This window comes from Daldinia childiae (genome assembly GCF_008694065.1).
Source record: "Daldinia childiae strain JS-1345 chromosome Unknown Scaffold3, whole genome shotgun sequence".
Classification (NCBI taxonomy): domain Eukaryota; kingdom Fungi; phylum Ascomycota; class Sordariomycetes; order Xylariales; family Hypoxylaceae; genus Daldinia; species Daldinia childiae.
The window spans coordinates 1,801,019-1,816,825 of record NW_022984644.1 but is presented as its reverse complement, the minus strand read 5'-3'; the positions used below and the strand labels follow the sequence as shown (position 1 = coordinate 1,816,825).

Sequence of the window (15,807 nt, the reverse complement as noted above, 5' to 3'; positions counted from 1 at the left end):
TCCACTTTATCTTTAAACCTTATCGTATGTACCAGACTCGAGCCTGTCGAGATCCATACTCGAGACGGAATGTGCCAAGCAGCCCAAGTCCAAACCCCCCTACTCCTCACCTTATGTACTTCCCCAATTCCCTGGGAACTCTTTCCCCACTTGCACCCACTTGCACCCCACTACTGAGCCTTACCCAATAGTAGACCGATTGATGTGGACCCTGCTCTTTGCTTATCTTTGTTCTCTTACTTGTTTTGCTGTGTAATATCGTAATATCGATCACCTGTTTGGGCATCCAACTAACCTAATACCTAATACTTCATCATCTATCAAAAAAAAAATTATGTATTCCAAAACCAAGTCTCGTATCCCTTTTCTCATTCGATTCTTCGGATGACTCCGGTACAAGAGGCTGGCTCACTCGAACGGTTCTCTCTGATAGGACACCTAGGTGACGAATCTTACACCAGAGAATAGATTCGAGGGTGTTGCCACCACTGAGTTCAGCTTGTTGCTGTATGCTGCTCATATTAATATTGGATATGTAGTGTCACGGATGGCTAGCCTATCTTTCGCGCCCAACGTTCGATTAGAAAGAACAAGAAGCAGCCTAGATTATCTTTGCCGGGCATGTCGGAGTAATCCCTGCTTATATCGAAATCGCTGGCTACCGCTTAGCTTATACCATATCATACCACATTACCACATACTAGGTTAGCAGACTAGTTACTGCCACTGTATGTATGTTGTATGTATGTCACCGATCTGAGGCGGGCACAGATCCTGCAACCTGCAGGTCATGCCCTTGTCTGAGTGGCTGTTCCTAATCTCCCATCTGGTATGGGATATCATCAGACGCCTGTGTACATTCTATGCTTGTACATACGTACGACAAGGGGCCCGGATTGCTATCAATAAAAAAATTGATTTCCCGCCGGCCTCGACCGCTAGCCCACAAGCCTCAATTCTTATTCTTTTTTGAGTTAATCCGTAGGCGTCCCTGCTTCCAATTTGACATGTTTGATAGGCGTATCGATTGACCCGAACGAGAGTGAATGCTTGTCTTTGAACTTTTGTCTTTGAATTGCTTCTTTTTCCCGACTACGAAGGGTTAGGGGTTTGAATAACGCATACTTTGCATTAACTTCGCCTTGGCCCACATCAAATCACGGCTGGAACTTGACGTACTTGATCTAGCCCTCGCCTCGACTTTTCCTCGACTGCAAGTTCCCGACGGCATCCATCCAACTTGTTCACACTCTTTTGAACCTATTCCCTCCTTATGTGTAATACTGATAGTCATTTCGATCATCTCGTTCTAGTCAACTCCCGAGACCCTCGTTGGGCTACGTAACAAAAATGGTCGTACTTAATGGCATCGATCTTGACGCATTGGGATATATCATTAAAGTACCCTACAATGGCAGCGGTCCTACTGGCGGAGATTCTCTAACGGAGGATTTGAATATATGGTACGAGGTAAGTAAATGAACTTCGCCGAGTCTCATTTTCAGGGATTTAGCCTCTAATACGCGAGTATAGAGCGGTGATATGGCGTGGATGATAACATCCACAGCTCTCGTGTTGCTCATGATTCCGGGAGTTGGGTAAGTAAACCGCGCTACAGCCAACTTATATCCGCCACGGGCGTTCGTTAGCTTACAATCCTAAAGCTTCTTCTATTCTGGTCTTGCCCGACGTAAATCGGCCTTATCACTAATATGGCTCTCCGTCATGGCAACGGCCGTCACTACGTTTCAGTGGTTCTTCTGGGGCTACTCGTTGACATTCTCGCACACGGCATCTGCTTACATCGGAGATTTGTCCAACTTCGGGTTTAGAAATGTATTGGCCCAGCCGTCAGTTGGCTCTTCGAAGGTCCCGGACTTGCTCTTTGCCGTCTACCAGGGCATGTTCGCGGCCATAACCGTGGCGCTCGCGACTGGCGCCGTTGCTGAAAGGGGGCGAATGCTGCCGTGCGTCATCTTCATGTTTATCTGGACCACGATCATCTATGATCCGATCGCTTGCTGGACTTGGAACCCTAATGGATGGTCGAACAAGATGGGAGGCCTCGATTTCGCTGGTGGTACACCGGTCCATATTGCCTCCGGGACAGCTGCGCTTGCATGTTAGTCTACACCCCTCGAATATATCTCATTTAGGAGCTGCTACGTTCTTATTGCTGACACGTGAGTTTGTAGATTCGATGATGCTTGGAAAGCGACGAGGTCACGGAACGCACGAATTAAACTACCGACCACACAATGTTACTCACATAGTCATCGGGACGGTCTTTCTATGGGTCGGCTGGTTTGGTTTCAACGCCGGTAGCGCACTCTCAGCCAACTTGCGCGCCGTCATGGCCGCAGTGGTGACAAACCTGGCGGCATGTGTCGGCGGCATTACATGGTGTGTGCTTGATTACAGATTAGAGGGCAAATGGTCGACGGTGGGCTTCTGCTCCGGGGTTGTCGCAGGTCTGGTGGCGATCACACCGGGTTCAGGTCAGTTGTTAATTTGCATATTACGTAGATATCTCTAACCGTTGAAAGGCTTTGTTCCTGCTTGGGCTGCAATTATTTACGGAATTCTCGGGGCCGGCTTTGCCAACTACGCTACCAAGCTCAAGTTTTTTCTACGGATCGACGACGCCTTGGATATTTTTGCCGTGCATGCTGTTGGGGGCTTTGTAGGAAATATTTGCACGGGTTTCTTCGCCGCCGACTATATCGCTCACCTCGATGGCTACACGCAAATTCAGGGCGGTTGGGTGAATCACCACTGGATCCAACTGGCATACCAACTAGCTGACTCCATCTGCGGAGGTTGTTACTCGTTCGTCGGCACATGCATAATCTGCTTCATCCTAAACTTGATCCCGGGCCTCCAACTACGAACGACCGAGAACTCCGAAATATTGGGCATCGACGATGCAGAGATCGGTGAATTTGCATACGACTACGTGGAGATTACTAGGGAGTTGCTAAATGACATCGAAGGCGAAGCAAATAGCCGGTACTCTGCAGATGCCGGGGCTTCCTTCGACCCCCGAGAGAAGAATAGTATTCCCCTGATGGATCCGCGTGTGTACGCTGGACAGCAGTCGCAGTCACCTATACCATCATAAGGGGCTGGTTTTGTACGATGAGATCCTGGTTTACTATGTATTTGGGACTACGTGTATGGAAAAACTATGGTATTGACTGGCGACTAATATCTCGCTCGTTCATGTAGTATCTAGGGAGGCGTTATGGAATTCAATGCAGTGTGTGCGCATAAAGGTTGATTAACTGACCTATTTACATATATACCCCTGATATTAGTATTTAGCTTACCTACATTCGCTTGCTCCATGCTGACTGTGAGTATGGAAATACTTAATAAATCTAAGACATACATAATTTTCTCATGTAGGCGAAATGTAGGGGGGAATGATAATAATAAAAATTGACACACTATTCCTGTTGTAAACCCCTTTTAGGAAGCCTGAGTCTTATATCTGCCCTTTACAAATATGGAATGTATTTATATGAATTCACGATACGTCTGGGGTACTTGATCTTGTGAATAAGTGGCTCATTACAGTAAGTACATTATACGTACCCAGTCTATTTAAATGCATGTCCGGTGTAATTGAGGGGCGTACTAAACAAATCAAGCAAATCAAGGGATTTTAGCTTTGCCTCTCAATTGAAATCAATTTACCAATCAACACATTTTAAGACAGTCAACCAGTGATTATGCGCCTAGCAGCTGATGCCTACCGGATGAATTTGTCGAGTTGCAACAAGTACAAATCTGGTGAAGCACTCAACACTCATAAAATGTGTCTTCATACGTGGAACACCGAAACGGACATCAACAATACTCCGTCTTTCTTCTTGTTAACTCAATGGAGAACCAGCTAGAAGAAAAGATTACATTCTTTGAACGCCTCGAAGCATATACGAATGACGATGGAAATGATGATATTTTGGGTGCAGACGAGGAGGCATATAGGCAGAAGACCAAAGCCTTTTATTCTGTTGCGCCAACTACTTCCAATAATGTTTCTCTCACTGCGCCAAGGGAAGTCGGTGCTGCTCCTATGGAATTGGCGTCAGACCCCATTCATAGCAACAGCGATCCCGAGGTAGAAATTATTGCTATTACTCCCCGACGCAATAAGTCAAGAACCGGCGGTCTAAGCTTACAGGCAAGCACTTCCGTTAGTGATAAGACTGTGCCTGAGACTGCAGCTGCAGCTACTAGACAGCCACCACGTCGTACAACACGTTCTATGCACTCGAGTCTTCTCACCATACATTCTAGCCCTAAAAGTGATCCTTCACCCTCTGTTAGGATGGGAAAACGTAAGAAGGAAGCACCCCTGAAACTGGCCCCTGAGGCACGCCGAATTTTCAAAGACCTCTCGTTTTTTTACATCCCTAATGACGATATCAACCCGGTGCGCAGATTGCAGATCAGGAAAGCTAGGGAACACGGTGTCATGTAAGTATCCGTTCTAATGAACCTATTCCCGGCGGTTAGAAGCAAGTATCCGAAAATAGTCACACACCGATCGGCTAACTGAATATCATATAGGTGGTGCAGGAAGCTAGACGAAGCGACGCATATAATTGTCGATAAAAAGCTTACCTATACGGATATAGAGCGGCAGCTACAAGACGACCCTAAGTGGTCAGAAAAGGTGCTGGTCAATGAAAATTACCCCATTGACTGCATTAAGCACCGTGTAATCGTAAATCCCAACCAGAGCCAATATAAGATTTCTGGGACTCCAACGCCTGCTGAGAAACCAGCAGACGAAACAGAACTGTCACATTTAGACAATGATGATGCCTCGCTCGAGTTAAAACCAAGCCGTAGGAAGTCGGCGAGGCGACCCCGTTCGCCTGTGTTAAGCACCCAGTCGCGTAGTCAGAGCTCTTCGCAGAGAAGCATTGCCCTGATTTCATCTTCCAAGAGGCAACAAAATAAAGGCGTCACTGGTAATGCCCAGCCAGCGTATGCACAAGATGAGGTACCACTTTCAGAGCAGCCAGCTGATACTAGTGTGGATGATGAACTCACACAGTGTATATCTGAGATGAAAGCCACGGGTAATAGCGACCTATTTAGTGATTCGTTAATGGACGACGACGATCCTGCTGGGCCACTATTAACAGATGAAATTGAGGTTCTCTCAGACTCTAGCAGCTCGGATGATAAGAGGCCGTGGAAAAGGAGAACCAGGAGTAGCATGGGCAATTCTAAGGGCAAAAATCCTGCTTGGCAAGAAAAATTCATCTGCATGAAGGGCGGAACGAAGGACCATACAGACAATAATCCCAATGCGGAGACAATCAAGGTTCTTCAAGAGATGCTGGATCAGCATACACTTACCGGCGATGATTTCCGTATTAGAGCTTATAGATTAGCTATCGCCACTCTCCGAACACAATCAAAGAAGATATGCACCGCTGAAGAAGCACGCGCTCTGCCTAATATTGGTAGAATTGCAGACAAGATCGAGGAGATTGTCACTACGAACCGACTAAGACAACTCGAGTATGCGCTTGATGACCCTCAAAGGAAGATCATAGGCTTGTTTCTACAGATCTATGGTGTAGGTCAAATTCAGGCTCACAAATGGGTTGCCCAAGGCTTTCGGACGCTAGACGACTTAAAGAACAAAGCCGATCTAAATACCAACCAGAAAATCGGGTTAGAATATTTCGACGATTTGAATACCCGGATTCCACGACAGGAAGTAGAGGCTTTGGCCGATTGTGTTAAAGAAACAGCCGCAATCATTGATCACAACGTAGAGTTGATTATTGGAGGTAGCTATCGACGGGGAGCTGATAATTCCGGCGATATCGACTTGATTGTGACCAAAAAGGGCACATCTTCTACAAGCCAATTAACTCCGTTTCTGAACCAGCTAGTCGATACATTAACCCGTGAAGGGTTTTTGACTATTGCGCTTGCTGCTCACCATGGTGACGCCGACGATACCGACGGTGGTAGTAAATGGCACGGTTGCTGTGTGCTGCCAGAGAGTGCGTTCCCTGGTCCTAGAAGTGAATATCGTCCTATATGGAGACGTATAGATATTCTACTCGTGCCCCAGACCGAGCTCGGCGCAGCGCTTATCTACTTCACCGGAAACGACATATTCAATAGGTCAATACGGTTATTGGCACAGAAGAAGGGCATGCGGCTAAATCAAAGAGGGTTGTTTGGGAATGTCTTACGAGGTCAGGGGAATATTAAGGTGAACGAAGGGACGCTGCTTGAGGGGCGGGACGAGAAGAAGATCTTCGAGATCCTTGGCGTTCGCTGGAGAGAACCGCACGAGAGGTGGTGTGGTTAGTTGGGTTAGTGATGAATTGCACTGATACTTTTATGGGTGAAGTGCTAGTAATGGTAATATGTTTTATATATATTAGTTATATCTAGATGTTTCTAGTAGCTGATTAGTCTCATGCTTTTCGGTGAATACCTAGGTAGTCATCCTTCATATATTTATATACCTACACTCGTACATATAAGACTACCACCTAATGCGGCTCTGCCTTGGAAAATAAGCTCGGGCTGTAATTAGTCCTAGGTATTACCTACGCCCTGTCGATTCGGTACCTACCGAATTACGACGACCTCACGTCTTTCTCAAGCCCAGCGGGGATCGAAGAAGCTGCATGAGAGCAATAAGTCCTGGCCAATAGGAAGGGCGCCATTACACACGTTCTCGTAGGAGGCTCAAGGTAGCACTATCCTGTGCCATCGCAGTTACCTTTTTGCTTATTGGGGCGTCTGCAGCGATTATCGATTTGACCTTCCGTTCTCGATGAAATTCCTTGATTTTGGCTTGATGTAGGTATGCATATGTATGGATGTATGGATGTATATACCCCCCACATGGCTTATACGCACAGTTTGTAGTTCGTAAGAAGAGGTAGGTATGAGCACATGGTATATTGATAGGATAAAGTATAAATAGATATACTATAGCTTTAATTGATCTTTAGACATATATACATACATAAATCGGGTTCAAGTTATATAAGTTGTATCATGCTAAGCTTGAAGACTGAATCCATTCACAACCACGATGAATAAGATCCTCGCGCTCAGTCTCGCGGCTGAGATTTTACTCCCCCGCGTAGCCGCGAGCTTCGACAGCAATCTGAACTTTGCGAGTCCCTCCCGTCGCCACGCTGGCCTCGGAATCGACGTCCCGCACGTCTCGCGGCGTAGCATGAAGCGCGGCGCTGTAGCGTTTGCACCGGAAGAGCTGGATTTCACGCATGGCGTGGCGTCTGGCGACCCGTACGCCGATAGCGTGATTCTGTGGACCCGGGCTGCGCCGTCGCTGGACTCGGATGGGAGCAATGTTACGGTCGAGGGGCCGGTGCCGCTGTATAGTCACGAGACGCAGACTTATATCGATGCGGATGCTAGTCCGGTTTGCGTGGAGTGGAGGGTTTGGTCGAATGAGACTGGGGGTGGAGATGGGGGTGTTGTGGCTACGGGGGATGCGTATACGACTAGTGATATTGATTATACCGTTAAGGTTATTATTGCGGAACTCTTCTTGTTGGGTTGGGGATACGGGCTAATGGCATGTAGGTCGAGGCGACGGGGCTGCAGCCGTTTACTACGTATAACTACCAGTTTACCATCTGCGGGTCGAGCAAGACGAGTTCTGTTGGGCGGACGAAGACTGCGCCGTTGGCGGATGTTGATGTTCCGGAGCTGAGGTTTGCTGTCTTTTCTTGTAGTAATTATCGTGAGTGTTTTACTTTGGCGTGTACTCGTATAGGGGCCCTTCTGACGGGTTGGAAGCGAATGGCTACTTTAATGCCTACGGGAATGCCGCGCGGAAGGATGAGCAGGATTATATAGTAAGTGCAGAAACTAGACAATTTGTCCCTCATGTGTTAATATGAATAGGTTCATCTCGGTGACTACATATACGAAGGCAACGCAAAGGGCGAGCGAGCCCATGCGCCGCCCAAGTATCTGTTTAGTCTATATGATTACAGAACTCGCCACGGGCAGGTATATAATTACTTGGTGCTATCGAGCTAAACTCGGATATTGACATAATAAATAGTATCGTACGGATCCGGATCTTCAACTTGCTTCCCAGAACTTTGCCTGGATAGCGACCTGGGACGACCACGGTAAGTAGATTAATGAGATATAGGTAGATGATTGGGGCTATCTGACTATTCGTGTAGAGGTCTCGAATAACGGGTATCGAGATGGGTCTAGCGCTTTGAACAACACCGAAGATTCTTTTCATAAGGACGGTGGTGTTAGCGTAGACCAGCGGAAGATGAATGCTGTGAGAGCCTATTTCGAGTGGATGCCTATTCGGTGAGTATATGATGGTCTAAGGTCGTAAGTTGATGTTTCGCTAATATTTCTAAAGCCAAGTCGACCTCGATGATAACCTAAGGGTATGGAGGAACTTTCAGATGGGAAATCGTATGTAGTTCTAAACCCCAATTCCGACCCCTTTTCACAACGCTAACTATTGGCGATACAGTCCTGGATTTTATCGTACTCGATACTCGGAACTATGATCGAAGCATTACTTCGCTTGGTAAGTATCGGTACTTTCCGAAGAAAAGGTAACATTCAAGAGTTACTGTTAACTGAGCAAAGACTGGAACGATAATTATATCGACCTTATACGGAATGACGCCTCGCGAACACTGATGGGTTCTCACCAGGAGAATTGGTTTTATAACCAACTGTCCAAATCTCAAGACCGAGGTGCGACTTGGCGTATAATTGGCAATCAGATCGTATTCTCGCACATTGTCGAGTCTTATGGTTATGGTGGCGACAACTGGAATGTAAGTTGGGAACTTATCTACGACAAGGAGTATTGTTAGGTCTTGATTTTGATATAATACTTTTAGGGGTACCAAGCAAACAGAAACCGGACACTAAAGCACCTCTACGACAACAAAATCACTAACACCATCTTCCTGGCCGGCGATAGCCATCAAAATTGGGTATCAGACCTAGCCTGGCTAGACGAGAAGCCCTACGACTCAACCACCGGCGAAGGCTCCGTCGGCGTCGAATTCGCCGGAACAGCCGTCAGCTCTACCGGGTTCAACGGGTTGATTGCGCCGGGCCGAGCCGAGGCCGAGTATCGTGTGGGAAATAATTCGGTGCTGCAGTGGCAGGACGGGTACTACCGCGGCTACTTCCTGTTGTCGGTGACCCCTGATAAACTAGATGCCCGGTATTACGGGTCGCCGAGCGTGGCATCCCGAAACGCGTGGGATTTGCCGCTGGCGAATTTCACGGTGTTTGCGGGTGAGAATAAGCTTGCTAGGCCGGTTGGTGGAGGGAGTGTTGAGGTTGGGTTTTGTAAGTGCCCCCCTTTTGTCTTGTTTCTTACTTACTACTGATCAGTTGTATTATAGTGAGGGGAGGTAAGACTAATCCCACGAATATCACGCTGAATACTGATACATGGGAATGGGATATCGTTGGCTATAATCAAATGTATATCGTTACCTAGTTCGTGTTGGAAGTGTCTGGGATTGAGGCAATGTTCATTGTCTAGTTATTCAGATATCTGTTTTAAGTATATGAAACAGCCTGTTGATAACTCATATTTGGATATATTATTCCCTAAGACAGGTATGAATCAGTTAGCGAAGAGTATTTTTTTTTCTTGTAAAAAAAGAAAAGAGGTATCTATTAAAGTATGTCCCGGTCTTCAACTGAATTTCTACAGGTGGTTTAGCGGATGAAGATTCGCTAACCTTAACCCCTAAAATAGGTACTTTAGGTACTTACTACCTCATATATACTAAATATCTGATAGGCGCATCATTTATCCATTCCGGTGGGGTAAATTTTGAAAGCGGCAGAACGGTGAACGCGTTAGGCGCGTAGACAGTGAAAAGATGAAAAAAGTGGGGTATGATTCAAGTCTAGATCCGTTGTACTACAGTTTTTTAGTTACCCTGCAGCGGGTTCCCAGAAGCAGGAAAAGAAGGGAAAAAAAAAAATATAGTTACCTTACTACTTGGTGTCGTCCGGCCCAATCTTCATTCTTTCATACTTTCAACCTCAACTTCGGTCCATTCACATCTTAAATTCCTAACGATGGCTGCCGATAAGATGGATGTTGAAGCTGCAGAGCAGCAGCTCAAGAGTATGGCTCACTCTGAGCAGCATTATTTTAATAGGTTAGTTTCTTGTGCGTATTGCTAGATCCTAAAATTCTAGAATCTTAGAATCCTAGAATATTAGCAGCGATATACTCCGCGAGATAAGGCTCTTGCTAATGCTTGTCGCACAACAGCTATAATCACCATGGTATGCATCTATTACCATTTGAGACGCTTCGAAGGATAATTTACTAATATAAATCTTGCGCAATCCAGGAATTCATGAGGAAATGTTGGTGCGTACTCTGAATTCATACAACTAAATCCACCTCAAGAATCATTATTTAACTAACGATCCATTGTCGCCCCACGCAGAAAGATGAAGTCCGTACAAGATCCTATATGAATGCCATCGTGCAGAACAAGCACCTCTTCAAGGATAAGGTTGTTCTTGACGTTGGTTGCGGAACAGCTATCCTCTCCATGTGAGCTACTATAAATCCATATAGTAACTTTTAACCCAGTTAAACTAATACGCCATCCTTCCGATTAGGTTCGCTGTCAAAGCTGGAGCCAAGCACGTAATCGGTGTTGATATGTCAACCATCATTTTCAAGGCTAGGGAGATTGTCAAGGTCAATGGCATGGAAGACAAGATTACCCTCATCCAGGGCAAGATGGAAGAAATTGAGCTGCCTTTTCCCAAGGTAGACATTATCATCTCGGAATGGATGGGCTATTTCCTCCTCTACGAGAGCATGCTTGACACTGTCTTGTACGCCCGCGACAAGTTCCTCGAGAAGGATGGTTTAATCTTCCCGGACAAGGCTACTATCTTCGCCTGCGGTATTGAGGATGGCGAATACAAGGACGAGAAGATTGGATGTAAGTTCCGTGTCGCAAGATCCTATTAGAAGTAAGCTAACTGGTTGCAGTCTGGGATAATGTCTACGGGTTTGATTACACGCCTCTGAAGGAGACTGCCCTCGCCGAGCCTCTCGTTGATACAGTAGAAATCAAAGCGGCTGTAACAGACCCCGCCGCAGTCTTGACTCTTGATCTCTACACCTGCACAACGGCTGATCTAGCCTTCGCGATACCCTTCAAGTTGACGTCTCGACGTGACGACTTCATACACGCTCTTGTAGCATGGTTCGATATCGACTTTACGGCATGCCATAAGCCCGTCCGCTTCTCAACTGGTCCTCACACCAAGTACACTCATTGGAAGCAGACCGTCTTCTACCTGAACCAGGTCTTGACGGTGCAGCAAGGGGAAGAAATTAGCTTCAAGTTGGACGTTAGGCCTAACGACAAGAACCGACGTGACCTAGACATCAAGATTGATTACCACCTAGAGACCCAAGATAGCACTCGGTCTGCTGTCGGGGCTTGCGAATATAAGATGTGTTAGAGGGGATGAATCTTTGAAGGACACGTCCCGTATTACAATGTCTTGCAGCTTACCAGGACTCGGGCTGGCCAGTCCTTAACTAGTAGACAGGGTCTGCAAAGCGGACGACAAGCTGCAAAGCATCAATTCGATAGCCTTGCATCATGGCATGGCAAGGTGACCGGGGTCTGTACGGCGTTGGGAGGCATAAAAGTCATTCTCCTCAGGTCAAGAGGGAAGAGGAACTGCCGTCTGCGAGGAAATGGAACTATATTTGGAATAATTGTATGGCATGGGTCATACATAATGACTGATGAAGATTACGATAGATAGTAACTCCTACACGTCCCTCGAGACGTCACCCTACAGAAGGTGATGATTGAGAGGTTGATGGGTCAGTCAGGATCACTGCTCAGGTAGTCGTAAATATACCTACTTGATAGATACTGTATTACCGTGATTTATGATTATAATTTGATTATAATCCGAATAAGTAGCATTGCTTACTCTCCGGCTTAAGTAACTAATTGGCTTATATCTTATTGTGATGTTGGTTCTACGGACCAGCCGGCATGATACCTATAAAGCTAATAAGTACCTATTTACCAGGTCTAGCTATACCTAATATTTAAATTAATACTTCTCTGTAAGACACTTAGAACAATAACATAAGCTGCTGGTGAGTATAAGATCCCGATTAATAAATTTTCATCCTCGCAGGGATTCTACTTACCTTTTTTTCCTCTTTTAACAAATCAAGGGTCCTTCTCTAGCGCGGAACATATTCCGTCTAGGTATCATTTATTTATTACCTATCGGACATGTGATAGCGGGGTGGGAAAACTAAGAAGAAAACAACGTCATTCTTGCGACAAGCAGAAACAGTCATACCTTAATCCTTACCTACCTTAGGTAGTCTCTCCTATTACAAGACCCCTTAAATCGACGACAGTATTTTAGGAATCATGTTTACGGGATTAGTTGAGGAGATTGGCGGTGAGTATATATTTATTTATTTATTTATATATATATAGTGTTGTATTTGTTATAGTTTTCTTTATGCATTTTGGAGAGTGAATTGAGATTGGGATAGAGACGTAGCTAATATATCCACGCCCTCCACAGTCGTCGCCGAGCTCAACCCCCACGACGAAACGGGCGGCACATCCCTGACCATCGCGCTCCCCCCGTCCTCGACGCTGCTCGAGGGCGCTCTCCTCGGCGACAGCATCTCCGTCAACGGCGTGTGTTTAACCGCGACTCACCTCAGCACCACCTCTGATACCAAGCAACCGTGCTTCACCGTGGGCATCGCGCCCGAAACCCTGCGTCTGACGAACCTAGGGGATCTGAAAAAGGACTCGCCGGTCAACCTCGAGCGGGCCGTCCGCGCCGACACCCGCATGGGCGGGCACTTCGTCCAGGGCCACGTGGACACGACGGCGGCGGTGGTGTCGGTGACGCCGGACGGCAACGCGCTGACGGTGCGGCTGGCGCCCGCGTCGCTCGACGCGCTCAAGTACGTCGTGCATAAGGGGTACGTGGCGCTCGACGGGACGAGCCTGACGGTGACGCGGGTGGACGACGCCGAGGGCTGGTTCGAGATCATGCTTATCGCGTATACGCAGGAGAAGGTGGTGCTGGCGCGCAAGGTCGCGGGGGACTCGGTCAATCTGGAGGTGGATGTGCTGGCCAAGTATGCGGAGAAGAGCATGGCGGGGTATTTGGGCGCGCAGGGCGAGTTGTTGGTTAAGCCCATGTTGGAGCAGGTGGTGCAGAGTTTGGTCGCGCAGGCTATGGGGGGGCATTCGTGAGGGTTTTGGGTGGACTGGCTGACTAGCTGCTGGGTGGAATTGGTTGGAGGGTCAACTACCTGTTGAAGTATTTGATGACATATAAAATAATAAAAATAGGGGGGTTGATATCATCTACGTCTGCGAGATCTAAACGAATATTAATTGATGGACCTAAGAACGCCAGGATGCCTAAGTCAAGGATATATATGTCCACTTTCGATGCAGTCAGATAAGTACCTCTCCAGTATTGGGAATGATCAATGCCATGACATATTCGTATTGAAGAATAATCCTATTCTCGTCAAAGCCAAGTGTCAAAAAAGACTAAACCTAGTAACCGATATGGAGAATAAGCTGTAGTGTTGTCTCGAGATACTAACAACGAATAATGGTGTCTTAGTGTACTAAGTCGTTGGTTCCAAATTCGGATTCAACATAACAATTGACAGGTTTATATGTCGGCCCAAATTTCGGCAATTTTCTGGCTGAGCGGCTTGGGAATTTTCTTGCGTCCAAACAGACCCCCCATCTGCTCAAAGACCATCTCGCGTTTGCGCTTCTTGCCCTCTTCCCCGCTACCGCAATTCTCGAAAGCCTTTACGAAGTCGTAAGGTGTCTTCCACCTCTTTTGGATCTCGAGCGCTTTCTCTCCAGTGACCTGTCTGGTACACATCAACATCTTTAGATACAGATCCCGCAGTGTCATCATGTCGGATTTTGACGCCAAAGATGCGAATGCTGGGTAGGTGATATAATGCCCTGTAGTAGGGTCCTTCTGTCGAAGATGCTCAAGTAGTGGGAGATAATTCTGCGCGGTGAGGATTTCGGTGGGGATAACGAGCAGTGGTTTGCTTTCGTATTGCTTCTTTAGCAGCATAGTCATCCGCGTGAGATATCGAATGGTATCATCCATCTTCTGTGTCTTTTTCACAAAGAAGCCGTTAACCACCTGTGTCGACCCAATGGCTGACTGCACCATTTCTGCGCGTTTATCCAATATTTCCGGATCCATGGAGATCTCTTCAACGATGTAAACGACGTTCTTAATGCCGGATCGTTTTAAGCGGAACTTTTGTTCGTGGAAACGGCCGTCTTTGATACTTCCAATCAAATCATCGAGCCGTTTTCTCTCTACGATATAATCGAGCACAACTTCATCTCCCTCGGCGCCAAGTCGAGGAAGGAAGTTTGCATCGTGACATTTGGCTACCCAAAGAACGTCACCCAGTTCTAAGGCACGCATTATTGGGTTAACGCCTTTCTTTGCCAGCTCATTTTGCACTGCAACGATTTAGGTCAGTAGTCGTTTCCTAGGCTCGACAAATGAGGCGTTTTGCTTAGAAAATCAGATTTGACGCTCTTAACCTAGACAGTGTAATAAGTATCAAAGCAGGAGATTGCTTACTATAGTCTCTATCAGTCTTTGCCCGGACCTCGCGCGTGTCTAATACTAAATGCACTTCAAAAGATCCGGGAGCAAGACGAATTGGCCTAAAATTCGGCAATGCTGAGCTTCCTGATGCAAGATCGCCATTAGCGACAACATCGGAATAATTAGATTCATTCCTGGGCGGATCTTGTATTTCTAGGGATGGGAACCTATTGGCAACTCGTGGGAGAGGAGCAAGTTCAACTCCTCGAAGATCTGGCTCTACTCTTGGCGCAGCTGGTCTAGGTTGATCAGGGTTTGTTGTTTGCTGAATCCGTCGTACCACTTCCCATCCCTCCTCAGTCAAATGGTATCTTCTAGTTGGTCTACCACGCTCATAGACGAGATCCTTTTCGACAAGAGTCGTCATAGACTTCCAAGCCGTGTAGTAGCTTTTTGGGTCAGAAGGGGCGGTAAATGATGCATCGCAATGAGGTTGAGCCGCCTCGATTAATCGTTGCTTTGTCATTCCATTACGATCACCTTCCTCAAGCGTTGCCAAACCTATAATTATGGCATAAGCGCCAGACCTGAGAGCTGGCACGTAAGGCTTCGTCCTTCGTCTCTTAGGTGGTCTTTCTGCTGCATCATCCCCATCTTCGTCACCCTGGTTAGCCAAGCCAGGAATAATAGATTGCCTTGGACGCTTAGGCATAGGCAATCCATTATCCGAGCAGTGCTCCTTCAGTTTTTCGGTCAGGCGATCACATAACTTTGGACCGAATCCTTTTAATTGTTGTAATTGAGAAGGATGTTGGAAGGTTACCGGACATGCCTTGAGGGCGACATATGCCTTCTTATAAATTAAAAGTCCCTTCGAATTTTGGTCGCGAGCGGTTTCAACCCATTCCCCCACCCATCCTAGGAGGAGAGGGTTAGCACAAGGCTCATTAGATGGCATTTCGGTTGTTGAAGGTGATGCCAATTGAGTAACAAAATCCAAGAAGGTAGACGCGACTTTAGCGCGTTAAGAGAAGATACGCCAATCGCGAAATCAGGTGACTATAACCAGCAAAATACTCTGCAAATAAGGTGTAGCAAACGATGCCTAATGAGGTAATAGTA

At 46.7% G+C, this 15,807-nt stretch overlaps 6 protein-coding genes across 6 annotated transcripts; 5 read left to right on the top strand and 1 right to left on the bottom strand.

Moving 5' to 3' along the window:
- Nucleotides 1–1,350: 1,350 nt before the first annotated feature.
- Nucleotides 1,351–3,121, top strand: GL218_03223 (Ammonium transporter 1; the record flags this gene model as incomplete). Its single annotated transcript, XM_033579773.1, has 5 exons — nt 1,351–1,470; nt 1,534–1,598; nt 1,665–2,122; nt 2,196–2,498; nt 2,547–3,121. The coding sequence occupies 5 exons, from the start codon at nt 1,351–1,353 to the stop codon at nt 3,119–3,121; spliced, it is 1,521 nt and encodes a 506-aa protein (XP_033436501.1).
- Nucleotides 3,122–4,336: 1,215 nt separating this feature from the next.
- On the top strand, nt 4,337–6,352 carry GL218_03222 (DNA polymerase lambda; the record flags this gene model as incomplete). Its single annotated transcript, XM_033579772.1, has 2 exons — nt 4,337–4,485; nt 4,579–6,352. The coding sequence occupies 2 exons, from the start codon at nt 4,337–4,339 to the stop codon at nt 6,350–6,352; spliced, it is 1,923 nt and encodes a 640-aa protein (XP_033436502.1).
- A 738-nt stretch (nt 6,353–7,090) lies between these two features.
- Nucleotides 7,091–9,526, top strand: GL218_03221 (Alkaline phosphatase D; the record flags this gene model as incomplete). Its single annotated transcript, XM_033579771.1, has 11 exons — nt 7,091–7,552; nt 7,609–7,768; nt 7,825–7,883; nt 7,933–8,040; nt 8,096–8,165; nt 8,223–8,361; nt 8,417–8,472; nt 8,534–8,590; nt 8,653–8,846; nt 8,913–9,372; nt 9,429–9,526. The coding sequence occupies 11 exons, from the start codon at nt 7,091–7,093 to the stop codon at nt 9,524–9,526; spliced, it is 1,863 nt and encodes a 620-aa protein (XP_033436499.1).
- Nucleotides 9,527–10,119: 593 nt separating this feature from the next.
- On the top strand, nt 10,120–11,538 carry GL218_03220 (Protein arginine N-methyltransferase 1; the record flags this gene model as incomplete). Its single annotated transcript, XM_033579770.1, has 6 exons — nt 10,120–10,202; nt 10,319–10,332; nt 10,401–10,420; nt 10,500–10,609; nt 10,678–11,009; nt 11,060–11,538. The coding sequence occupies 6 exons, from the start codon at nt 10,120–10,122 to the stop codon at nt 11,536–11,538; spliced, it is 1,038 nt and encodes a 345-aa protein (XP_033436500.1).
- Nucleotides 11,539–12,482: 944 nt separating this feature from the next.
- GL218_03219 (Riboflavin synthase) lies at nt 12,483–13,331 on the top strand (the record flags this gene model as incomplete). Its single annotated transcript, XM_033579769.1, has 2 exons — nt 12,483–12,513; nt 12,643–13,331. 2 exons carry the CDS (start codon nt 12,483–12,485, stop codon nt 13,329–13,331), a joined length of 720 nt encoding a protein of 239 aa, XP_033437352.1.
- Nucleotides 13,332–13,764: 433 nt separating this feature from the next.
- On the bottom strand, nt 13,765–15,643 carry GL218_03218 (Crossover junction endonuclease MUS81; the record flags this gene model as incomplete). The annotated part of the gene is made up of 2 exons (XM_033579768.1): nt 13,765–14,594; nt 14,719–15,643. 2 exons carry the CDS (start codon nt 15,641–15,643, stop codon nt 13,765–13,767), a joined length of 1,755 nt encoding a protein of 584 aa, XP_033437351.1.
- Nucleotides 15,644–15,807: the final 164 nt, after the last annotated feature.